This window comes from Monodon monoceros, unplaced genomic scaffold (assembly GCF_005190385.1).
Source record: "Monodon monoceros isolate NGI ecotype Baffin Bay Population unplaced genomic scaffold, NGI_Narwhal_1 Super_Scaffold_5, whole genome shotgun sequence".
Lineage (NCBI taxonomy): Eukaryota > Metazoa > Chordata > Mammalia > Artiodactyla > Monodontidae > Monodon > Monodon monoceros.
Window position 1 is genome coordinate 105,852,749 of NW_021703782.1, and position 21,298 is coordinate 105,874,046.

The window sequence follows — 21,298 nt, forward strand, 5'->3', positions numbered from 1 at the left end:
CTTCAGGGCCCGGCTTCAGGGCCCGGCTTCAGGGCCCGGCTTCAGGGCCCGGCTTCAGGGCCCGGCTTCAGGGCCCGGCTTCAGGGTCCGACTTCAGGGCCCGGCTTCAGGGCCCGACTTCAGGGCCCGGCTTCAGGGTCCGACTTCAGGGCCCGGCTTCAGGGCCCGACTTCAGGGCCCGGCTTCAGGGCCCGACTTCAGGGCCCGACTGGAAACTGCAGAAGAGATCAGCTGATGATGCGGTGGTGGGAACGGGGTTTTGCTTGTTTTTATTCTATGGCCAGAGCTAAAGCTCAGCAGGCCATGCCACGTGTAGACAGATGCAGGAGGCTGGGCTGGTGGTGGCGGGACCTCCCCAGACCTCCGCTTCTTCATCTATAAAGTAGGTAAAATAATACCTGCCGTGGCCACTTCACAAATGATCATAGATATAAAAGCTGGATTAATGACTCTAACGAAATAGGCAAATGTCAGCTCATTGCTAGGGTGATAGATTTGGGCGCTCTAAGCACATTCCTGGCTCCCCTGGGAATGCAAGGTCCTTACAGCTCAAAGTGGGGCCTCAATGAGCTAACATTCTTGGTGCAATAGGGTGGGGTGAGGGGAGTGAGCTGGGGAATGTAAGAAGAGAAAATTCGTTACCTTGAAAACTGCGGTTATCTGGGTATTGATATTCATTCATCTAAGGTGGGGTAGACAGACAAAAAAGCAAATAAAAAAATAAATCATTCTTCAGATGGTGGTAAGTGCCGGCACTTATGAAAAAGGGTTGGGACCCAGGGACTTCCCCGGCGGTCCGGTGGTTGAGACTCCATGCTTCCACGGCAGGGGGCACGGGTTTGATCCCTGGTTGGGGAACTAAGGTCCTGCATGCCACGAGGCCAAAAAGGGTTGGGACCTGAAGCTCATAAAATTTGGGCCTCCCTCCCCTCCCTGCCGAATACATATATTTTTTTAAATTTTATAAATAGCATTTTTTAAACTGAAGTATAGTTGATTTACAATGTTTCAGGTGTACAGCAAAATGAGGGGGTAAAAGGGTGGACGGAGGTGAATGGTCAGATTCTGGGACTTCCCTGGAGGTCCAGTGGTTGAGACTCCACGCTTCCACTGCAGGGGGCACCGGTTCATCCCAGGTGGGGAACTAAAGAAAGAGAAGGAGGGAGGGAGGGAGGAAGGGGTCAGATTCTGGAAACAACAGTCTTTTGACGGTAGAGCCAGCAGGATTTGCTGATGGGTTAAATATGGGGTGTGAGGAAAAGGGGGCTTTTAGGATTTTGGCCTGAGCGAGTGGAAGGGTGGAACTGTGAGTTACTGGAGTGAGGAATTCTGGGGAAGAGCAGGGTGCAGGGGAAGATAAGCAGTCAGTCTGGGGATCTGTTAGGTTTGAGATGCCAGCTCAACATGGAAGTGGAAACGCTAAAGATCAGATATTCAGGAATGGAGTTCATGGGAAAGGTCCGGTGAGAGGTAACATAAATGTGGGCACCAGCAGCATGACAGATTGATGGGATTCAAGCCATGTGATTTCAGACTGACATGCTCAAGGAGCGAGTGAGGGCCGAGAGTAGAGCTGCCCGGAGCTTGTGGGCACCGCGGAGGAGAGCAGGGGAGGAGGGGCTCCAGCAAAGAGGCTGAGAAGGAGCCAGGGAGGGAGGAGGAGACTGTTCCAGGAGGAGGCAGTGACCGGCTGTGTCAGACCCTGCTAAGAAGGAGCCGCTGGATTTAAAGAGGCGGAGGTCGTCCTTGACCTTGGCAGGAGCGGCTCCTGGAAAGCAGTGGAGAGTGAGTGTCTGATTAGAGTGGGTTCCAGGGAGCATGTGGTGAGAACTGGGGGCAGCGACTAGAGACAATCTCTCCAGGAGCTTTACTCTTTTTCTAAAAAATAATTTTATTTATTTATTTAATTTTGGCTGCGTTGGGTCTTCGTTGCTGCGTGCAGGCTGCCTCTAGTGGCAGAGAGCGGGGGCCACTCTTTGTTGCGGTGCGCAGGCTTCTCACTGTGGTGGCCTCTCCTGTTGTGGAGCACGGGCTCTAGGCACGTGGGCTTCAGTAGCTGCAGCACGCAGGCTCAGTAGTTGTGGCTCACGGGCTCTAGAGTGCGGTCACAGTAGTTGTGGCACACGGGCTCAGCTGCTCCTCAGCACGTGGGACCTTCCCGGACCAGGACTTGAACCCATGTCCCCTGCATTGGCAGATGGATTGTCAACCACTGTGCAACCAGGGAAGCCTGGAGTTTTACTTTTAAAGGAGGCAGAGAAATGCAGTAACTGGAGAGAGATGGAAGGTTAAGAAAGAGTATGCTTGTTTTTCTGTGTGGAGCTTTTTTGAGGGTAAAATATACATAAAATACACATAAAATTTACCATTTTAAGCATCATTAAGTGTACAATTTGGTGGCATTAAGTACATTCACATTGCTGTGCAACCATCACCACTGTCTATCTCTATATCTCTTTCTGCCTTGCAAAGCTGAAATTCTGTTCACATTAAACATTAACTGCCCACTCCCCAGCCCCTGGCGACCACCATTGTGTTTTCCGTCCCAGTGAATCTGGCTACTCCAAGTACCTCATATAAATGGAATCACACAGTATTAGTCTTCCTGTGACCGGCTTATTTCACTTAGCATAATGTCTTTAACGTTCACCCATGTTGTAGTAGGTGTCAGGAGCTCCTCCCTTTTTAGTGTTTGAATAATATTCTGTTGTGTGGATAGACCACATTTTGCTCATCCATTCATCTATCGATAGACACTTGGATTATTTCCACCTTTTGGCAACTGTGAGTAATGCTGCTCTGAACATGGGTACACAAACATCTGTTTGAGTCTGCTTTCAGTTCCTTTGGGTATATACCCAGAAGTGGAATCGCTGCATCATATGGTAATTCTATGTTTAATTTTTTGAGGACCTGCCATGCTGTTTTCTGTTTGTTTGCTTTTAAGATAGGAGATTAAATAGCATGTTTGTATTCTGGTGGAAATTATCAAATAAAAAGGAGGAAATTGGGCTTCCCTGGTGGTGCAGTGGTTGAGAGTCCGCCCGCCGATGCAGGGGACACGGGTTCGTGCCCCGGTCCGGGAAGATCCCACATGCCGCGGAGCGGCTGGGCCCATGAGCCATGGCCGCTGAGCCTGCGCGTCCGGAGCCTGTGCTCCGCAACGGGAGAGGCCACAGCAGTGAGAGGCCCGCGTACCGCAAAAAAAAAAAAAAAGGAGGAAATTGATGAAGCAAAAGAGAGGAGAGAATTGCTGGGGTAATGACCTTGGGTCAGGAAAGAAGGTGGGATCTCATGTACAAGTGGAGGCTTGGCCATGGGTAGCAGCCCCAAGTTTATCCTTAGTTACAGATTTTATGGACCAGGATGTGGTAGAGGGAGCTTATGCAAGTCTTCTTCCAATTGCTTTGATATTCTCAGTGAAAATAGGAGGAACAACATATATCAAAGAAGAAAGCGCTATCCAGCTTTATTCACAATCTAAATACAGCCAAGAAGCTCTTCAACTAGTAAAAGGATAAACAAAGTGTGGTATATCCACGCAGTGGAACGCTACACAGGATCAAAAAGGAATGAACTACTGAGGTATCCAACGTGGATGAGTCTCAGATGCACGATGCTGAAAGAAGCCAGTCTCAAAAGTTTACATACTGTCTCATTCCATTCATATGAAATTCTGGAAATGAAAAACGATAGGAACAACAGACATTGCCAGGGGCTGGGGAGGGGGGAGGGGTCAATGGCAAAGGGGTAGCATGGGGGACTTTTGGGGGTGATGGACCTGACTGTATCCTGATTGTGGTAGCAGTGGTTAGGCAACTGCATGCACTTGTCTAGAACTAGGTGCCAAAAACAGTGAACTTGAAAGTATCAATAGTATTCCAGGTGTGTGATCTCAATTAAAAGACTATTGGTTCAAGTCCCAATCTGAATTCTGGCTGGGTTCGAGTCCTGGCACGTGGGTTCAAGTCCCAATCTGAGTTGTGTGGTTTCAAAACCAGGGTCCAACTCTTCACTGGGGCCCCACGGCCTCACGGAGTATCTGCCCTCCCCGCTTCTCCATCCTCAGCCTTCTCCCCTTTGCCCACTTAGGGCTTAGTATCTGTGTTCCTCTGTCTAGAAAGCTCTGCCCCCAGATGTCTGCAGCAGTTGCTTCTCTGGCCTCCAGGTCCCAGCTTATATGTCACCACCTCAGAGAGGCCCTCCTGGATGCCTGGCCTAAAGTAGCTCCCCTGTCTCCACTTCACTCACCCTGTTTGATTTCCTTCCAAAGGATCGTCTCTCCCAATATTTTCTTGCCTGCTCCTCCTACAATGTACACTCCATGAGACCAAGGACCTTATCTGTCCTTCTGAAGCTGAGCAGGATCCTGAGGGGCTCCTGGGCACAGAAGCCTTTCTGTGTCCCCTGTTTCTTGTTTGTAGGGAATAGACTCCAGCCTCCATGACCTTCTCTGAGTTCCAAAGAGAGATGTGAATAGCTGCTAATCAGGGAAGGGAGGGGATGCAGAGACAAGGGAGGAGACCACCTAAGCCATATTAAAGGAACCAGAGAAGCTCATCAGGAGACCACCTGAGGCTGGATTAAAGGAGCGCAGGCCCTGCACGCACCCTTATTAGCAACTCCACCCTTGAACCACTGATATAAAACTCCTCACCAAATCCTCCCGGGTTGGAATATGCAGTTTTGAGGGGCACAAGCCTGCTGTGTCCCCGTTTGCCTGGCAAAGCAGTAAAGATATTCTTTTCTACTTCACCCAAAACTGTGTCTCCAAGATTCAATTTGGCACCGGTGCACAGAGGCCAAGTTTTCAGCATCACTTCCACACGAAGTTCCCCATGCCAGAGCAATGGCTGGCCCACAGAAGAACGCAATTAATACCTAGGGGAGGGCTGAGTTGGGGAATGTGGGTGTCATTTTCATCCCCATTTTACAGATAGTAGACTGGTCTCACAGAGATCAAATCACCCAGTCGGTAAACAGGGCAAGTTGGGGTTCACACGCAGGCCCTTCCGCCACCAAAGCCTGGGGTTGCACCCCTCCTCCCTGGGGCACCCAATGTTACCCCAGCAGGTGATTGGCCAGTGTGGAGGCCAGTGGGTTTCTCAATGAAGTTGATGTTCTTGAGAGCCCACTCTGTGCACAGTAAGGACTATTTTGCACATTCTTTGTCTTCAAAAACAGTCTATTTCTTGAAATAAGAAACTCAAGGGACTTCCCTGGTGGCACAGTGGATAAGAATCTGCCTGCCAATGCAGGGGACACGGGTTCGATCCCTGCTCCAGGAAGATCCCACATGCCGTGGAGCAACTAAGCCCATGTGCCACAACTACTGAGCCTGCGCTGTAGAGCCCACGAGCCACAACTACTGAAGCCTGCACGCCTAGAGCCCAAGCTCTGCAAAAGAGAAGCCACCGCAATGAGAAGCCCACTCACCGCAACGAAGAGTAGCCCCCCGCTGGCTGCAACTAGAGAAAGCCCATGCGCAGCAACAAAGACCCAATGATGAAGACCCAATGCAGCCAAAAATAAATAAATAAAATTATTATTAAAAAAAAAAAGAAACTCAATAGTTTAACTTAAATTTTAAATCTCAGGGCTTCCCTGGTGGCGCAGTGGTTGAGAGTCCGCCTGCCAATGCAGGGGACACGGGTTCGTGCTCCAGTCCGGGAGGATCCCACATGCCGCGGAGCGGCTGGGCCCATGAGCCATGGCCGCTGAGTCTGCGCATCCGTAGCCTGTGCTCTGCAACGGGAGAGGCCACAACAGTGAGAGGCCCGCGTACCGCCAAAAAAAAAAAAAAAAATTTAAAGCTCAATTTCCAAATCTCATGTTGCTTATACACTTGGTACAATTTAACAATTGTTGTTAAGTACTCTCCTTGTTAGGGCTGAAGACATCTACCAAGGAAAACAAGGGATTTGGGGTGGTTTTCCTGGCAGACTGGGGCTGCATATTGACTGAATATTTTGGCCATGACTCAGGGTTCCTCTGTTCCCTGAAATCCCAAGATCATGATAGACCACACTGAGTCCTCTTTTATAATCTCTTTGCCAGTAGGAAATCCGAATGGGGTGGTGGGATGGCCCATTTTTCCTGGGTCCAGTTACCTAATATCTCCAACTAATCGAGATTTGCAAACACCCTCTGCTCCACCCACGTTTCCTCACCATTGAATTGGATCCAGCTGATCCAATTATTGCTTGATTATATCCTGTACTTTTCTACTTGCAAAAATATGTATTTCCATATGCTTCGTATCTAACAGGACCACACCTCTTAGATGGGATTGAATCATGCATACCTCCCCTGGTTCCTAGGTCTCAATAGGCAAATTGAGACACACCAAGGGTAGAGTTGGGTTGAGCCTAAATTGGGCCAAGGTCAAGATAGGGAGGTCATGGTTAAAAAGAGATCAAGAGCAGGGGCTCTGGATGAGGCTGGCTAAAGGTTGGTCGATTTTGTTTATTTTTTTAAAGAACCAGCTTTTAGTTTTATTGATATTTTCTATATTTTTTTTTAGTCTCTATTTCTTTTATTTCTGCTCTGATCTTTATGATTTCTTTCCTTCTACTAACTTTGTGTTCTGCTTGTTCTTTCTCTAGTTCCTCTAGGTGTAAGATTAGGTTGTTTATTTGAGATTTTTCTTGTTTCCTGAGGTAAGCTTGTATCACTATAAACTTCCCTCTTAGGTCTACTTTTCCTGTGTCCCATAGGTTTTGGATCATTGTGTTTTTATTTTCATTTGTCTCTAGGTATTTTTTTTTTATTTCCTCTTTGATTTCTTCAGTGGTCCATTGGTTGTTTAGTAGAATATTGTTTAGCCTCCATGTGTTTGTGTTTTTTGCAGTTTTTTTCTTATAGTTTATTTCTAGTCTCATGCCAGTATGGTCAGAAAAGATACTTGATTTCAATTTTCTTAAATTTGCTGAGGCTTGTTTTGTGGCCTAGCATGTGATCTATCCTGGAGAATGTTTCATGTGTACTCAAAAAGAATGTATATTCTGCTGCTTTTGGATGGACTCCTCTATATGTATCAATTAAGTCTATTTGGTCTAATGTGTTATTTAAGGCCTGTGTTTCCTTATTGATTTTCTGTCTCAATGATCTGTCCATTGATGTAAGTGGGGTGTTAAGTTCCCCTACTATTATCCTGTTACTGTTGATTTCTCCTTTTATGTCTGTTAATATTTGTCTTACATATTGAGGTGCTCGCATGTTGGGTGCATATTTATTTACAATTGTTATATCTTCTTCCTTTGATCCCTTAATCATTATGTGGTGTCCTTCTCTGTCTCTTGTAACAGTCTTTATTTTAAAGTCTATTTTGTCTGATATAAGTATTGCTACTTCGGCTTTCTTTTGATTTCCATTTGCATGGAATACAATATAGAGACGCAGGAGGCATGCAGGTTAAACTGATGTCTTGAGCAACTACCTGCTCAGAAATGGGGGTGTGGAGGCAGGGTCCTACTGAGACACAGATGCTCTGCTAGACAGGATGTCCCTCCCTCCCTAGCAGCTTTTCTCACCCATAAAGTGGAGATAATCATCATAACTCCCATACTAGGTGAGATAGTGCATGTAAAGATCTTAGCACAGAGACCACACATCAGAAGCCCTCGGTAAGTGATAGCTACTATTATTATTTTTTATTATTTTTCTTTTGCGGTACGCAGGCCTCTCACCGCTGTGGCCTCTCCCGCTGCGGAGCACAGGCTCCGGGCGCGCAGGCTCAGCGGCCATGGCTCACAGGCCCAGCCGCTCCACAGCACGTGGGATCCTCCCAGACCGGGGCACGAACCCGCATCCCCTTCATCGGCAGGCAGACTTCCAACCACTGCGCCACCAGGGAAGCCCGATAGCTGCTATTATTAATATCAGTATCATCATTGTCCCTTCAGGTCACCTGGCCTGCTGACCGCCAAACCCGCCTAGGCCCTGGGCTGGGCCCTGGGCCCTGGAAACAATTTACAATGATGGCATCAGTCCAGCCTTTAAGAAATACAGTGTGACCAGCCACTTCTTACCTTCTGTAGAAGTCACTGGTGTAAATGCCAGAAGAAAGGCCCTCAGAGTTGGGGTCCCTTTGAAGGAACAAACACTGGTCGTGCCAGCTCTTAACCCTGTGAGGTTAGATAAAACACATAGGACTTCCCTAGTGGCACAGTGGTTAAGAGTCTGCCTGTCAATGCAGGGGACATGGGTTCAAGCCCTGCCCCAGGAAGATCCCACATGCCGTGGAGCAACTAAGCCCGTGTGCCACAACTACTGAGCCTGCGCTCTAGACCCCCGAGAGCCGTAACTACTGAGCCAGCGTGCCACAACTACTGAAGCCCACACGCCTAGAGCCCACGCTCCACAACGAGAAGCCACCGCAATGAGAAGCCCGCGTTCCACAACGAAGAGTAGCCCCCGCTCACTGCAACTAGAGAAAGCCCACATGGAGCAATGAAGACCCAAATGCAGCCAAGAATAAATTTTAAAAAAATTAAATCTTAAACAAAAAAGACCCAAAGGGAATGACAACACCTAACTGGCCTCTGGAGGGCCCAGTTTTTTAAAGCCCTGGTATCAGATTCCTTGGGGACTTGCTGAAATGCAGATTTCTGGGCCCCACTCCAGACTTACTGAGTCAGAATCTGAGGGTTGGGACTAGAAACTGGATTCTCAAAGATCTCTCCAGGTGATCTTTTTTCTTTTCCCCAGTAGACTGTCTTTTTAGAGTAGTTTGCAGAAAAATTGAGATGACAGTACAGAGAATTCTCACATACTCAGCACGAAGTTTCCCATATTATCGTATTATTAACAGATCAGTGTGATACATTTGTTACAATTAATGAACCAATACTGATATATTCTTAACTAGTGTCCAGAGATTATTTCGATTTCCTTTGTTTTTACCTATAGTCCTTCTTTTCTGTTCCAAGATCCCATAGTACATTCAGTTGTCAAGTCTCTTCAGGCTCCTCTTGACTATGGTGGTTTCTAAGACTTCACTGCTTCTGATGACCTTGACAGTTCTGAGGACGGCTCAGGTATTTTGTAGGAGGCCCCGCTACCGGCATTTGTCTGATGTACTTCTCAGGATTATATTGTGGTTATGGGGTGTTGGGAGGAAGACTAGAGGTGAAGGGCCATTTTCATCACATCCTATCAAGAGCACATACTTGCAGCATGACTTATCATTGTTGTTGTTGACCTTGATCATCTAGCTGAGGCAGTACTGACCCAGCTCCCAACTCATTTTTATGCCAGAGAAACAAGAGGTGATAGAAGGCCTCTAACCCTGTGACCACCCTCTTGGGTGGCACCATTCAGGAGAAAGTAGCCACAGCAAGGGTACAGCTCAGACGTAGAGAGCAGTTCTTACAGGACAAGCACCTGCCCATGACTTCATTTGTCCTCACAACAGCCTCATGAGGTGGGTGAAATCATTGTTCTGTTCTGCATGAGGGGCTGAGCTTTTGAGGCCTCATCATCTCGGCACTTCTCCAAGCTGCAGGCTGCCCGAGTGAAGGTGAGGGAGCCTCAGTGGCTGGGCCCCCTCTCCCAGGGGGACAGCAGGGACAAGAGACATGCAGTGCTCCCCTTCAGGGCCCAAATCAGAGCCCTGGCCAGAGGCTAACTCGCTCCTTCTAGCCCAAGTGTTCTGAGTGGGAAATACCCACATGGAAAGAGGTTAAAAGACAATCATGTCAAGGAATTTCCCTGGTGGTCCAGTGGTTAAGACTCCGCGCTCCCACTGCAGGAAGTGTGGGTTCGATCCCTGGTCAGGGAAGTAGGATCCCACGTGCCGTGCAGCCAAAAAAAAAAAAAAAAAAAAGACACATGAAGCCAAGGTGTCCAAAACCAAGAGAATGATACTTTTTTTTTTTTTTTGCGGTACGCAGGCCTCTCACTGTTGTGGCCTCTCCCGTTGCGGAGCACAGGCTCCAGACGCGCAGGCTCAGCAGCCATGGCTCATGGGCCCAGCCGCTCCGCGGCATGTGGGATCCTCCCAGACCAGGGCACGAACCCGTGTCCCCTGCATTGGCAGGCGGACTCTCAACCACTGCGCCACCAGGGAAGCCCACATTTCCTGTTTAAAAAATATATATATATATATATTTGTTTGGCTATGCCGGATCTTAGTTGCAGCACTCGGGATCTTCATTGCCACGTGCCAGATCTTTTTAGCTGTGGCACGCAAACTCTTAGTTGTGGCATGTGGTATCTAGTTCCCTGACCACGGATCAAATCTGGGTCCCCTGCACTGGGAGCATGGAGTCTTAGCCACTGGACCACCAGGGAAGTCCCTACATTTCCTGTTGGCTACTATTACAGTGCAGCCATGAACACCTATGTACCTAAAACATTCTGCAACCTACTGCAGAAGACAGATTCCTGAAACTGTACCCGCTAAGTTATAGGGCAGGAGTATTTGTTTGTTGGTTTATTAAAGTATAGTTGATTTACAATGTGGTGTTAGTTTCAGGTGTACAGCAAGGTGATTGTTATATATATTCTTTTTTGTATTCTTTTCCCTTATAGGTTATTAAAAATATTGAGTATAGTTCCCTGTGCTATACAGTAGGTCCTTGTTGGTTAGGGCAGGAGTATTTTATTTTATTTTACTCTATTGTATTTTGGCCACGCTGTGAGGCTTGTGGGATCTTAGTTCCCTGACCAGGGATTGAACCTGGGCCACGGCAGTGAAAGTGCTGAATTCTAACCACTGGACCACCAGGGAATTCCCCGGGGCAGGAATATTTCAAATGTTGATACATACTACCAAATTACTCCTTAAAACGTTACACAGTTGTATATTCCTACCAACAGTACAGATTGCCCATCTTCTCACATCCTCCCCAATACTGGGTGTTATCTTTTCTTAATTTATTTGAAAGGCAAGGAAAAGTCATCTCATTTTCATCTGAATGTCTTTCATTATTAGAGAGGTTGAGCATCATTTCAGGTTTACTGGCCATTTGGATTTCTTTTGCTGTATAAACACACAATTCATGTCATTTGACCCATTTTCTTGTCATCTTTTTCTTATTGTTTTATAAGAGCTCTTTATATATTATAGATATTAGTTCTTAAGTATATAACGAATATTTTTATCAGTCTGTCATTCGTTTAGCATCTTTTCCACTGTACAGAAGTTTTTTTCTTTTTAACTAAGCCAAGTCTGTTGATCTTTTTTTTTCTTTTGGCCGTGCCATGCAGCTTGCAGGATCTTAGTTCCCTGACCAGGGATTGAACCCAGGGTCCTGGCAGCGAAAGCACCAAGTCCTAACCACTGGACCACCAGGAAAGTCCCTGTTGGTTTTCTGTCACATGTTAAAAAGCCCCCGCCCACCCCCCACGTTCTGCAGTCATCAGTTCTGGCTCATGAACAATTCTTATCTTTATACACCCATTGCTCCACCAGCAGCCTGGCCTTTCAATGTCCCGCATGGCTCTCCAGCCCCAAGGCAGAGCTTGGCCCCTCGGAGTCCCAGGGCCAGCCTGGGCTGAAGGGCTACTGGGTGCCCAGCCCCGGCCTCAAGTTATTCTCCAGCTCTGCTGCCACTCGGGGTGCTGCAGACTGGATGGCATCCTGGATGCTGGGTAGGTCCCATTGGGTCCTTAGGAGGGCATCGTCCAGGGTGAAGAAACCATCGCGTGTACGCCGCACCTGGGTGCAGACAGCGGTGCTCTTCAGTTCCAGGCCGATTTCGTGCACCAGCCTTCGCAGCTGCTTCTGCGTCTCATGCATGCACTGCACCTCTGCCAGGGACACACAACAGAGGTGGTGGTCAGAAGCACAGCCTCTGGTGTCTGCTGATCTAGATCCACACCCCTTGAGACCTCCTGGCTATGTAATAACCTTAGCAAGACAACTTACTTCTCTAGGGCTTTGTTCTTCAAAGTGTAGCCCAGGGTCGGTCCTGAAAGTTTGTTAGACATGCAGAATCTCAGGCCCCACCCAGACCTGCTGAGTCATAATTTGCCTTTTTTTTTTTTTTTTTTTTGGTCTCGCAGCTTGTAGGATCTTAATTCCCCAACCAGGGATTGAACCCATGTCCCCCTGCAGTGAAAGTGCCAAGCCCTAACCACTGGACCACCAGGGAATTCCTAGAATTGGCCTTTTAAGAAGAATCCCAGGTTGGGAGTTCTCTGGCGGTCCACCAGTTAGGACTCAGTGCTTTTACTGCCGGGGCCTGGGTTCAATCCCTGGTCAGGGAAGTAAGATCCCGCAAGCCATGCGGCATGGCCGGGGGGAAAAAAAAAGAAGAACCCCAGGTGATTGTGGGCAGGTTAAAGTTCGCAAAGTGCTGCTCTAAGGCTTGGTTTGCTCATCTGTAAGATGAGTGGTTGTGAGGAATCTAAGAGATAATTTCTATAAGGCACTTCGCATCAGAAGAGTCTTGGTCAGCACTCAAGAAAAGGAGCAAGATAGCACAGAGAGATCAGCTCAGTGCTTTGTGACCACCTACAGGGGTGGGATAGGGAGGGTGGGAGGAAGACACAAGAGGGAGGAGATACGGGGATATATGTATATGTACAGCTGATTCACTTTGTTATAAAGCAGAAACTAACACACCATTGTAAAGCAATTATACTGCAATAAAGCTGTTAAAAAAAAAAGAAAAGAAAAGGAGCAAGGAGCCCTTGTTAATACGATAAAGAAGCGGTGGTCGGGTTGCTGAGTTGGGTGGGATCCGGGAGGGGAGAGTGGTATCTGATGCTGCACAATGACTTGAAACACTGGGCGGCTCTGGAAACGAGCCACTAAATATAATCTCTGCTTGTTAAGGTCTGGCTTCAAAGGGGGACTTGGCAGGAGATAGGACATTTGTTCTGTGTGATCAGCCAAGACCAGCCTTAGGCTAGGAAGGAAGTCGGCCCCCGGTGCCTTGGCCAGCGGAGCTTAGGGCTCACACGTGCTGGCCTCTGCAAGGGCCTTCCACAGTGACCCCCCCAAACCCAGGAGCCCGGTGGCACTGCTCCCAACTTCCTGGAGCAACTTACCTAAGAGGAATTCTGGAGGCGCAAACTGGAGGCATCGGATGCCAGTTACCAGCATTGGGGACTTGTTCATGGGCCGGAGCACGCCGCTCACGGCCATCTCATAGGCCTCCTGGGTCTGTAGGTCAACGTTGGAGTACCTGGGGATCAGGAGGCACCAGAGTGGGCAGCTGACTGCCTACCCCTGGCCCTGCCCTATTCATCCCTTTCCTGAAGCTCTTCATTCGCTTTCCACCTTCCCTGCCCCTCTAGCCACCTTTGCAGCAGCCTTGTTCTGTCCCCTCCAATCCCTAACTGCAGGCTCTGACCCCCTCTCACACTCTCCTTGGCTTCAACGGTCATACCTGTGTTGACCACTTCCACCCCCTGGTTCTGTGCCGTGATGGCGCGGACCCCTAGCTCTCCTCTCCCTTAGCTCATATACTCCCTAGGAGGCCAGCTGGGATCTCTTGTTCCCCTTGGTCTCCCCAGGGGCTGGCCCAAGACCCAGCACAAAGAAACACTTCTGCAGGCTGTGAAAGGAATGGGTGCTTGTGTCTGGTTTTGGAATTTGCCCCAGAGTAGGCGGAGCCTACAGGGAGCCTTGTGGGCAACTTCTTGCCCTCCCAGCACTTCCTTGAGGGTCCCCTTTCAGAGAGGTGTGGGTCGGGCCTCACTTACATCACCAGAGCCTTCTGATGGGAACCTTGGATCAGGGACAGGATTCGCTCCAGCTTCTCTCTGGTCACGTGGTCTGGAAAAGCCAGGGGATGGTCAGCACACAGGTGCCCACTGAGAAGGCAAAACTGGCAATTTCCCTTCCCACAAACCAGCCCTGTCCTTGGAACCTAGATGGGGTCCCAGAGCATCCTCTGGTCCCAGGGTTCCCATTTAGGGGGTTGAGAGTCCTTTGAGAATCTTATGAAGGCTGTGGACCCGCTTCTCAGAAAGATACACATGAACTCAACATTTTGAGGACATTTTCAAGGGGCTCACACACCCCAAGTTAAGAACACTTCCTTCTGGAAATGAGGCTCCAAAGATGTAATGTGATTTGCCCCATATTCTTTTTTTTTTTAATAAATTTATTTCTTTTTGGCTGTGTTGGGTCTTCGTTGCTGCACGCAGGCTTTAGTTGCGGTGAGTGGGGGCTACTCTTTGTTGCAGTGTGCAGGCTTCTCATTGCGGTGGCTTCTCTTGCTGCAGAGCACAGGCTCTAGGCGTGCAGGCTTCAGTAGTTGTGGCTCACGGGCTCTAGAGCACAGGCTCAGCAGTTGTGGCGCACAGGCTTAGTTGCTCTGCGGCATGTGGGATCTTCCTGGACCAAGGATCAAACCTGTATCCCCTGCACTGGCAGGAGGATTCTCAACCACTGCACCACCAGAGAAGCCCCTTGCCCCATACTGTAAGCCTGGTCCCCTGAGCCCCAGTCTGGGGTTTTTGAGGCCAGGGACACCAGGAGGGAGGGTGCCATCTGTCCAAATGCAGAAATGGGTGGCAAGAAGTGGGAGTGGCTCCTCTGCCTGCTGGTCTAACCAAGTGACTGTGGAGCAGGCAGCTGCAAAGCCTGGGGATGCCCACGGACTGTGGGGAGGCCGAGCCTGCAGGCCAGCTGGGGCAGGCCAGCTGGGGCAGCCACCAACTTCTGACTCCACAGGCCAGAGCTCTGGGAGCAGGTGTGGTGACTGACTAAGGCCTGGCCAGCTGGGAAGGACCTGGGCCTCTCATCCCTTCTGTCTGGTCTCATTCACGCTGTTGTCTTATCTGGAGGCGCCAGCTGCAGCCTCCTCCCCACTCATTTACAGCCCAGCTCAATGCCGCCTGCTCCAGGAAGCCCCTCTTACAGCACGTGGCTTCTTCCTTCTGCACCTGGGTCTCTTTCCCAGCACTTAGTTTTCTTTAGTGTTTATGTCATTATTATTATTATTATTTTTTTTTTTTGGACCCAGGCCCCGCCAACCAGGGACTGAACCCAGGCCCCGTCAGTGAAAGCGCACAGTCCTAACCACTGGACCGCCAGGGAAGTCCCTATAGTATTTATTTATTTAAATTTATTTATTTTTGGCTGTGTTGGGTCTTTGTTGCTGTGCGCGGGCCTCCTCTAGGTGCGGCGAGCAGGGGCTACTCTTCGTTGTGGTGCGTGGGCTTCTCATTGCGGTGGCTTCTCTTTGTTGCAGAGCACGGGCTCTAGGCGTGCGGGCTGCAGTAGTTGTGGCTCGCGGGCTCTAGAGCGCAGGCTCAGTAGTTGTGGTGCATGGGCTTAGTTGCTCCACGGCATGTGGGATCTTCCTGGACCAGGGCTTGAACCCGTGTCCCCTGCGTTGGCAGGCAGATTCTTAACCACTGCACAACGAGGGAAGTCCTATTTTTAATTATATAATTGATACAAGAATCTTCTTCAAAAAATTTAGATCAACACCAACAAACATCTCCCTTCCTCCAAATTCTGGCTTCCTCCCTCTCAGAAGTGTCAACTTGGTAGTTGTCTTTAGACATTTTTTGGATGTTGACACACACATACAAGTACAAATATATAGACAGCACTGCTTCGCCACATGTTTTTAATCTTCTCCAGGAGACGCAGAGGTGTGTGTCTGCTCTCCCTGCTAGACTGTGAGGCCTAAGATTGGGGACCCCATCTGATTGATCACATGCCTCCGGCCCCCGCCCCCAGTGCCTGGCACGTGGTTGGTGCTCAAAAAACGTCAAATAAGCAAATGCAACAGATCATATAGGACGTCTAAGAACATGGGGAGAGTGAGAAATGAAGAATAAGCCATCCATCCACCCACCCATGCATCCACCCCTCTACCCATCCATCCATCCCTCAATACAGCACCTCCCATGTCCCAGGCGCTGTGCTGTGTGTGACCACAGGAGTGGAACTACACAGTTCCTGCTCTCATGGTTGACATTCTGGTGGGGAGACAGATATTAAATAATCACTAACCATTAGTTGATTACTTTTCTGACAGTACACTGAAACCATTTAAGGAGGTAACATTTAAGCAGAGCACAGGGGAGCACAGGGCATTCCTGGAAGTCAGAATCACACGTCCGTGCCAACAGCCAGCCCCGGCTTGGTGTGTCTGAGAATAACTGAGCGGGGGCCCTCACGGCCCACGTCAGGGTGAGGAACCAAAGGAAGCAAATGAAGAGGCAGCCGCGCCCGCCCCTCCCGCCCGCCCTGGACGCCCCTGGGCTCTCACCATACGTCGTCTTCTCCACCAGCCGCCCGTCCTCACAGAAGTCGTCTGTGGCTTTGCCCAGGAGGCCGTGTACTGTGTAATCCTGCGAGGACAGGGAGAGGGAGGTATGATCAGCCCCTCGGCTCTAAGCCGCCATGGCAAGGAGGGAGGTGTGGCCCAGCAGCTCAGGCCCCCGAGGTGCTAGACTGAGGCTGGGGGGCCCTCTGGTCTCCCCTCAGGGAGTTCAGGTGCTCAGCCCCTGCCCAGCTGCCCCTGGGGAAGGACACCCGACTTCCTGTCCTATGACAGCAAGCATCAGAAGCCTGCGAAGGGTGCCCCGAGCCACCCTGCAACAACCCCGGGCCTCCACGCCTCTCCACTTCTGCCCAACCTGACAACTCATAATGCCAGGCCCCTCCCAGGATGCTCTGTCAGCTTCTCTCCCCCCTCCAAATATGATCTGTGCAGCTACCTGCCTCTGCGTCCAATAACAGTAATGACGATAACAGAGAGGACGACAACAGTGACATCGATTGAGCATCCACCACGTGCCAGTGGCTGTGCTGAGCACATTACATATGGTCACTGATTAAATATTCAAAGCAACCGTACAGAAGAGGTACGACGATCACTCCCATTTCAAAGATGAGGAAACGGAGGCACAGAGATGTTAAGTAATTCACCCAAGGAGACAGAACCGGCAGAGTGGTACAATCTGAGTTTTGAAGCGAAAACTTGGCTGCAGAATCTGTGCTCTTAACCACTAAAAACACGGGCCTTCTAATGTGGCGTCTCTGCACTTGATAGTGATGCCAGACCTCGCAGCCCAGCATGGATGCACGCTTCCTGACACCCAGACAATGTCAGACAGAACCAGGTTCAAATCCCAACTCTGCCCCTTAAAGGCTGTGTGACCCCGAGCAAGCGTCGTCTCCTGAGCCTCATTCTCTCATCTGTAAAATGGGTTAACAATAGATCCCATTTTACGGGGATGCTGTAAGGCATCCACAAGGGAGTCCGCGTACAGTGCTCAGCACAGAGTGGCCAGCATGCGATAATGCCAGCTGTCATTATGATGTTACAGCCTCCCTTGGTACATGACCCGAAAACAAAATGCTTGCTGATGGCCTGCGTATTCTCCATGGAATCATCTCTGCTTCAGAATCGTACCAGTGACCCCCAGGGAAAGGGCTAAGGGATAAGCAGGCCGTCCCCAGCCCCCGTACCTTGGTGAGGTGAGCGTTGTACATGTCGGTGAGGAGCCTTCGTCCACGTCCCACGCCGAGCACTGAAAGGCACCCAGCCTGATCTCACACCTGGCTCCCCCTTCCTGTTCCCCTGGGTCCTCCAACCCTCACCCCCTCCAGCAGAATACTCCCACTTCCAAGGCTGTGGAAGCCAGCAAGGGGGCGAGAAGAGCTTCTTCTACAGGGAACAAGTGAGCTCCTCTGTGCATATATGAAAATGCAGACTTCCGGGACCCACCCATATATACTGACTCTGACTCGTGTTGGGGCGGGGGCCTAGGGATCCTTAGCAAGCTCCCTGGGGTCCTGACGCACTCAGAAGTAGGAGACCACTGGCCCAGTCACACAGACCTGCATTCACATCTGGGGTGGCTCTAAGCATGTCCTTTAACCTCCTTGGGTCTCAGGCTCCCCATCAGTAAAATGGGGATAAAAATACTGTCTGATCCCTGTGGGTGTTGTGATGATCGAGGCAATGCACACGAAGGAAGAAGCCGGCAAATAAATGGGGGCATTGTGGTCACTCCCTGCCTTTCCTCCGGTGTGTGTCTCCCTCTGGCTGAAGGAAAGAATGACCATCCATCACTCCTGGAGGGAGGGGGGCATGAGATCACGTCCGCCTGCCTGTGTCCCAGGAAGCAAGACAAGTTGCTGTGACTGTTGTATATGAAGGACGTGGCCGCCACCTGACCCTGGGGACACAGATGGCTCATGACTCAGGGCTTTGTGTGTCCAGCTCCAGCGACATCCAGCCAGTGGAGCCAGGGTCACACACTTGGCTACCCCATGCAAGCGATGACAGTTTTCCCTTTCTGGTCCAGGGACATTCACTAGCCACATGACCCAGGATGAGTTACCTATGCTCCTGGAGCCTTACTTTCTTCCTAAAATCATATGGTATCTACCAAATGAGGTTATTATGGTGAATGCATGTGCACAAAGAGTTTCAAACCACACGTCACAGGCAGGAATCACTTGATAAACGTGGGTGATCACGACTTCCCCCTTCCCACCAGTCACCTCTCCAGGGGATCAGACTTGGCAGGAATCAGGAGAGCAAGGCAGTAGCGGGAAATGGCTGTCAGGTTAGAAATGGGCTGCGCTCCTGGGAGCTCCCCGATCCTCTCCCAAGCCTCTATCATTGCACCCCAGGCTCACCACACCACCTACCAAGCACCCCAGACGCCTGGGCATCCAGTCGGTGCCCCATGCCAATCTTCAGGCTGGTGAATGCTGGTCCACGTACTGGAAAGAAACAAACGAGGTCCTTTTCCTCAAAGAATCCAGCCTCCAGGATGGCTCTGGGCTGCATGGTGACCTCATTCCTAGAATGAGGTCCAAAACCAGCATCAGGCTGGACTTTCAGGTTTCCTCACCATGGAATTTGGGGCCCAAAACCACTTCTTCAGTTTCTTGGGCCCAGAGAAAGGGCAACCCAGGGGGCCTGTTAAGTCCGTCCATCACCATTCCCCCCGTGAGACACTTTGAGTGGACTGGGCAGAACACTGGCATCAAGACTGGGGGCGTTCCCTATCCAGCTCCTGTAGAAGGAGAGTCCTGGCCACTCTCCCAGGGAGAAAATGGAGGCTGTGAGCTCCTTAAGGCAGGGGTCTGGGTCTGTGTGTTCACAGTTCTGCCCCCAGAGCCCAGAACTCACTGACTGCTCGGGAAATAACCCATTTCCCGAAAGAATGAATGACCCATCAAATAAATATACATTAAGTATGTATAGTTTTTTTGTATATCAGCTAAACCTCAAGAAAGCTGGGAAAAAAAAATGAATGAATGCAGGAATGAGCTAGATGCTTTTACACTTCTGTAGATCAAGAGGAACCTAGGAGACCAGCATGGGGCGGTTAAGAGCCTACTGAACCCAGGCTACATGACTTAACATTAGTCAGCACTGAGCATCAGTTTCCCCATTTGTGAAATGGGACTAGGACCCACCTCACAGGATTCAGTGCGGTAGTGTTTGGGAAAAGCCTAACACAGTACCCCGTACAGAGTAGGTCCTCAACACATCAGACTTGTTGTTGTTACACTGTAAACTCACTGATTACTTCTCTCCAAGGGGTTTTAGAGGTTCCTGGTCAAGCTCCTCAGCCCTCCTATAGAGCCTCTCCAACACATGCTTTAATCATGTCTAATGACAGGGGCTCATTGTCAGAACTAGTTTCACTGTTGGCAGCTTTGTTGACTATAGTAAGTCACTGTTCACAGATATAGAGTACAGACTTGTGGTTGCCAAGGGGGAGGGGGAGTGGGGGAGGGATGGATTGGGAGTTTGGGATTAGCAGATGCAAGCTATTATATACAGAATGGGTAAACAACAAGGTTCTACTGTATAGCACAGGGAACTATATTCAATATCCTGTGATAAACCATAATGGAAAAGAATATGAAAAAGAATGTACACATATGTATAACTGAATCACTTTGCTGTACAGCAAAAATTAACACAACACTGTAAATCAGCTGTACTTCAATAAAATAAATTTTAAAAAAAATTTCACTCTTTCACAGGCGCCCAGAACTCCCTCCTTATGACTTCTACCTGAGGGTCTCAATTCCTACCTGGAGTCCCAGAATAATAGAGATCAACAAACTATAGTCCACAAGTCAAATCCTCAAGCCTGTTTCTTTTTTATGGCCCACAAATTAAAATGGTTTTCACATTTTTCAATGGTTCAAAAAAATCAAGAGGATAATTTTCATGACATATAAAATTATATGAAATTCAAATATCAACATCTACCAGTAAAATTTTATTGGAACACAGCCAGGCTCATTGCTCTACATACTGTCTATAGCTGCTGCTTCCGCACTACGGCAGAGGTGAGCCTGCAAAGCCTAAAATATTGATTATCTGGCCCTTTCCAGGAAATTTTGCCAATCCCTGGTCAAATACTTCATCCCCACTGTGGCCCTACACTGGTTTGGGCCAGAAGGAGTCTGAGCTCTGGCTAGGACACTGACTCTGGGCAGGGATTTCCTGGGAAATGACATCCAGGCCCCTTTTTGAACGTGCTTTACCCAGCGGATGGTCGATGAGGGTGGGCACACTGGTGGCTGTGAGGGTCAGCTCCTTCTCTTCACTGCCTTCCACGGGGCCCAGTAGGAAGCGAACACGATGTTCAGAGGCAGGACGCTTCCCAGCATTGAGACCTGAGCACACACAAGTAAAGAACATCTTGTCGATTCTGTCTGAACACCGGGGGTGGGGGATAGAGGGACAGGTAAGTATGGAAATGTAGAAGACAGATGAAAGCCCACACAGCGCCTAGTACAGAGTAGGTCCTTAACACATTATACTTGTTATTGTTCTTATACTGTAAACTCACTGACTACTTCTGTCCAAGGGGTTTTAGAGATTTTAGAGTACTCTACTTCTGAAAGCAGAAGTTAAGAAACAGACTTGGGTTTAAATCCTGACTTTACTACTTATTAACTATTTATGACAACGGACAATACTGAGTCTGTTTACCCATATGAACACAGGGGAAGGCGAGGAGTGTATAGAACAGTCGATTAGGAAACCGCTCTGCCCAGACGACTAGGTCACATGACTTTATTTTGCAGCAAGGATCAGAAGCGTAGATGGCCTCCCGGGAAAATGGGAGCGGGATCGTGGGTCTCGCTAGAGGCACTCACCTTTCAAAAGCTGCAGCTCCACGGTATCGCGCAGATGCTTCCACTTTAGTCCCGGGGGCTTGTAGGCGGCGAAGAGCCCATGCAGCCGCGCCAGGCCGTCTAACCCCATGCCTGAAGCCAGTGTCCCGGGCTCGCGGAAGAGCTGAACCCGGACGGAAGTGCCTTATGGTCCCGCTCCCAAATGTGGTCCTTCCAATGGGCGCCGCCATGTTTCACAGCCGGAAGAGGTTCTTGTCT

The 21,298-nt window shown here is 49.5% G+C and overlaps 1 protein-coding gene and 1 non-coding gene across 3 annotated transcripts; both read right to left on the reverse strand.

Moving 5' to 3' along the window:
* Positions 1–10,660: 10,660 nt before the first annotated feature.
* TRNAE-UUC lies at positions 10,661–10,732 on the reverse strand. The gene has a single exon. It is a non-coding gene; the product is annotated as a tRNA-Glu (tRNA).
* Positions 10,733–11,043: 311 nt separating this feature from the next.
* TRUB2 (TruB pseudouridine synthase family member 2) lies at positions 11,044–21,221 on the reverse strand. 2 transcript variants are annotated; one of them, XM_029203640.1, is made up of 8 exons: positions 21,062–21,221; positions 20,444–20,575; positions 18,581–18,655; positions 17,390–17,451; positions 16,185–16,266; positions 13,657–13,729; positions 13,000–13,136; positions 11,044–11,754 (listed from the first exon to the last, which is right to left on the reverse strand). In XM_029203640.1, exons 1-8 carry the CDS (start codon positions 21,168–21,170, stop codon positions 11,507–11,509), a joined length of 918 nt encoding a protein of 305 aa, XP_029059473.1. In that variant the 5' UTR covers positions 21,171–21,221; the 3' UTR covers positions 11,044–11,506. The 2 variants fall into 2 exon arrangements, with proteins under 2 accessions (XP_029059473.1, XP_029059474.1); XM_029203641.1 differs by having other exon boundaries at positions 18,581–18,735; positions 21,062–21,130.
* Between the last annotated feature and the right edge of the window lie 77 nt (positions 21,222–21,298).

What these genes read in the sequence shown, in the direction of transcription:
- TRUB2 (XM_029203640.1), bottom strand. Translation starts at nt 21,170, where the DNA reads ATGGGGTTAGACGGCCTGGCGCGGCTGCATGGGCTCTTCGCCGCCTAC. An exon ending in GGAGCTGCAGCTTTTGAAAG is followed by an intron (nt 20,576 to 21,061) that starts GTGAGTGCCTCT and finishes GTGTGTGCTCAG; the next exon opens with GTCTCAATGCTGGGAAGCGT. An exon ending in GCCTCCAGAATTCCTCTTAG is followed by an intron (nt 11,755 to 12,999) that starts GTAAGTTGCTCC and finishes TGTCCCTGGCAG; the next exon opens with AGGTGCAGTGCATGCATGAG.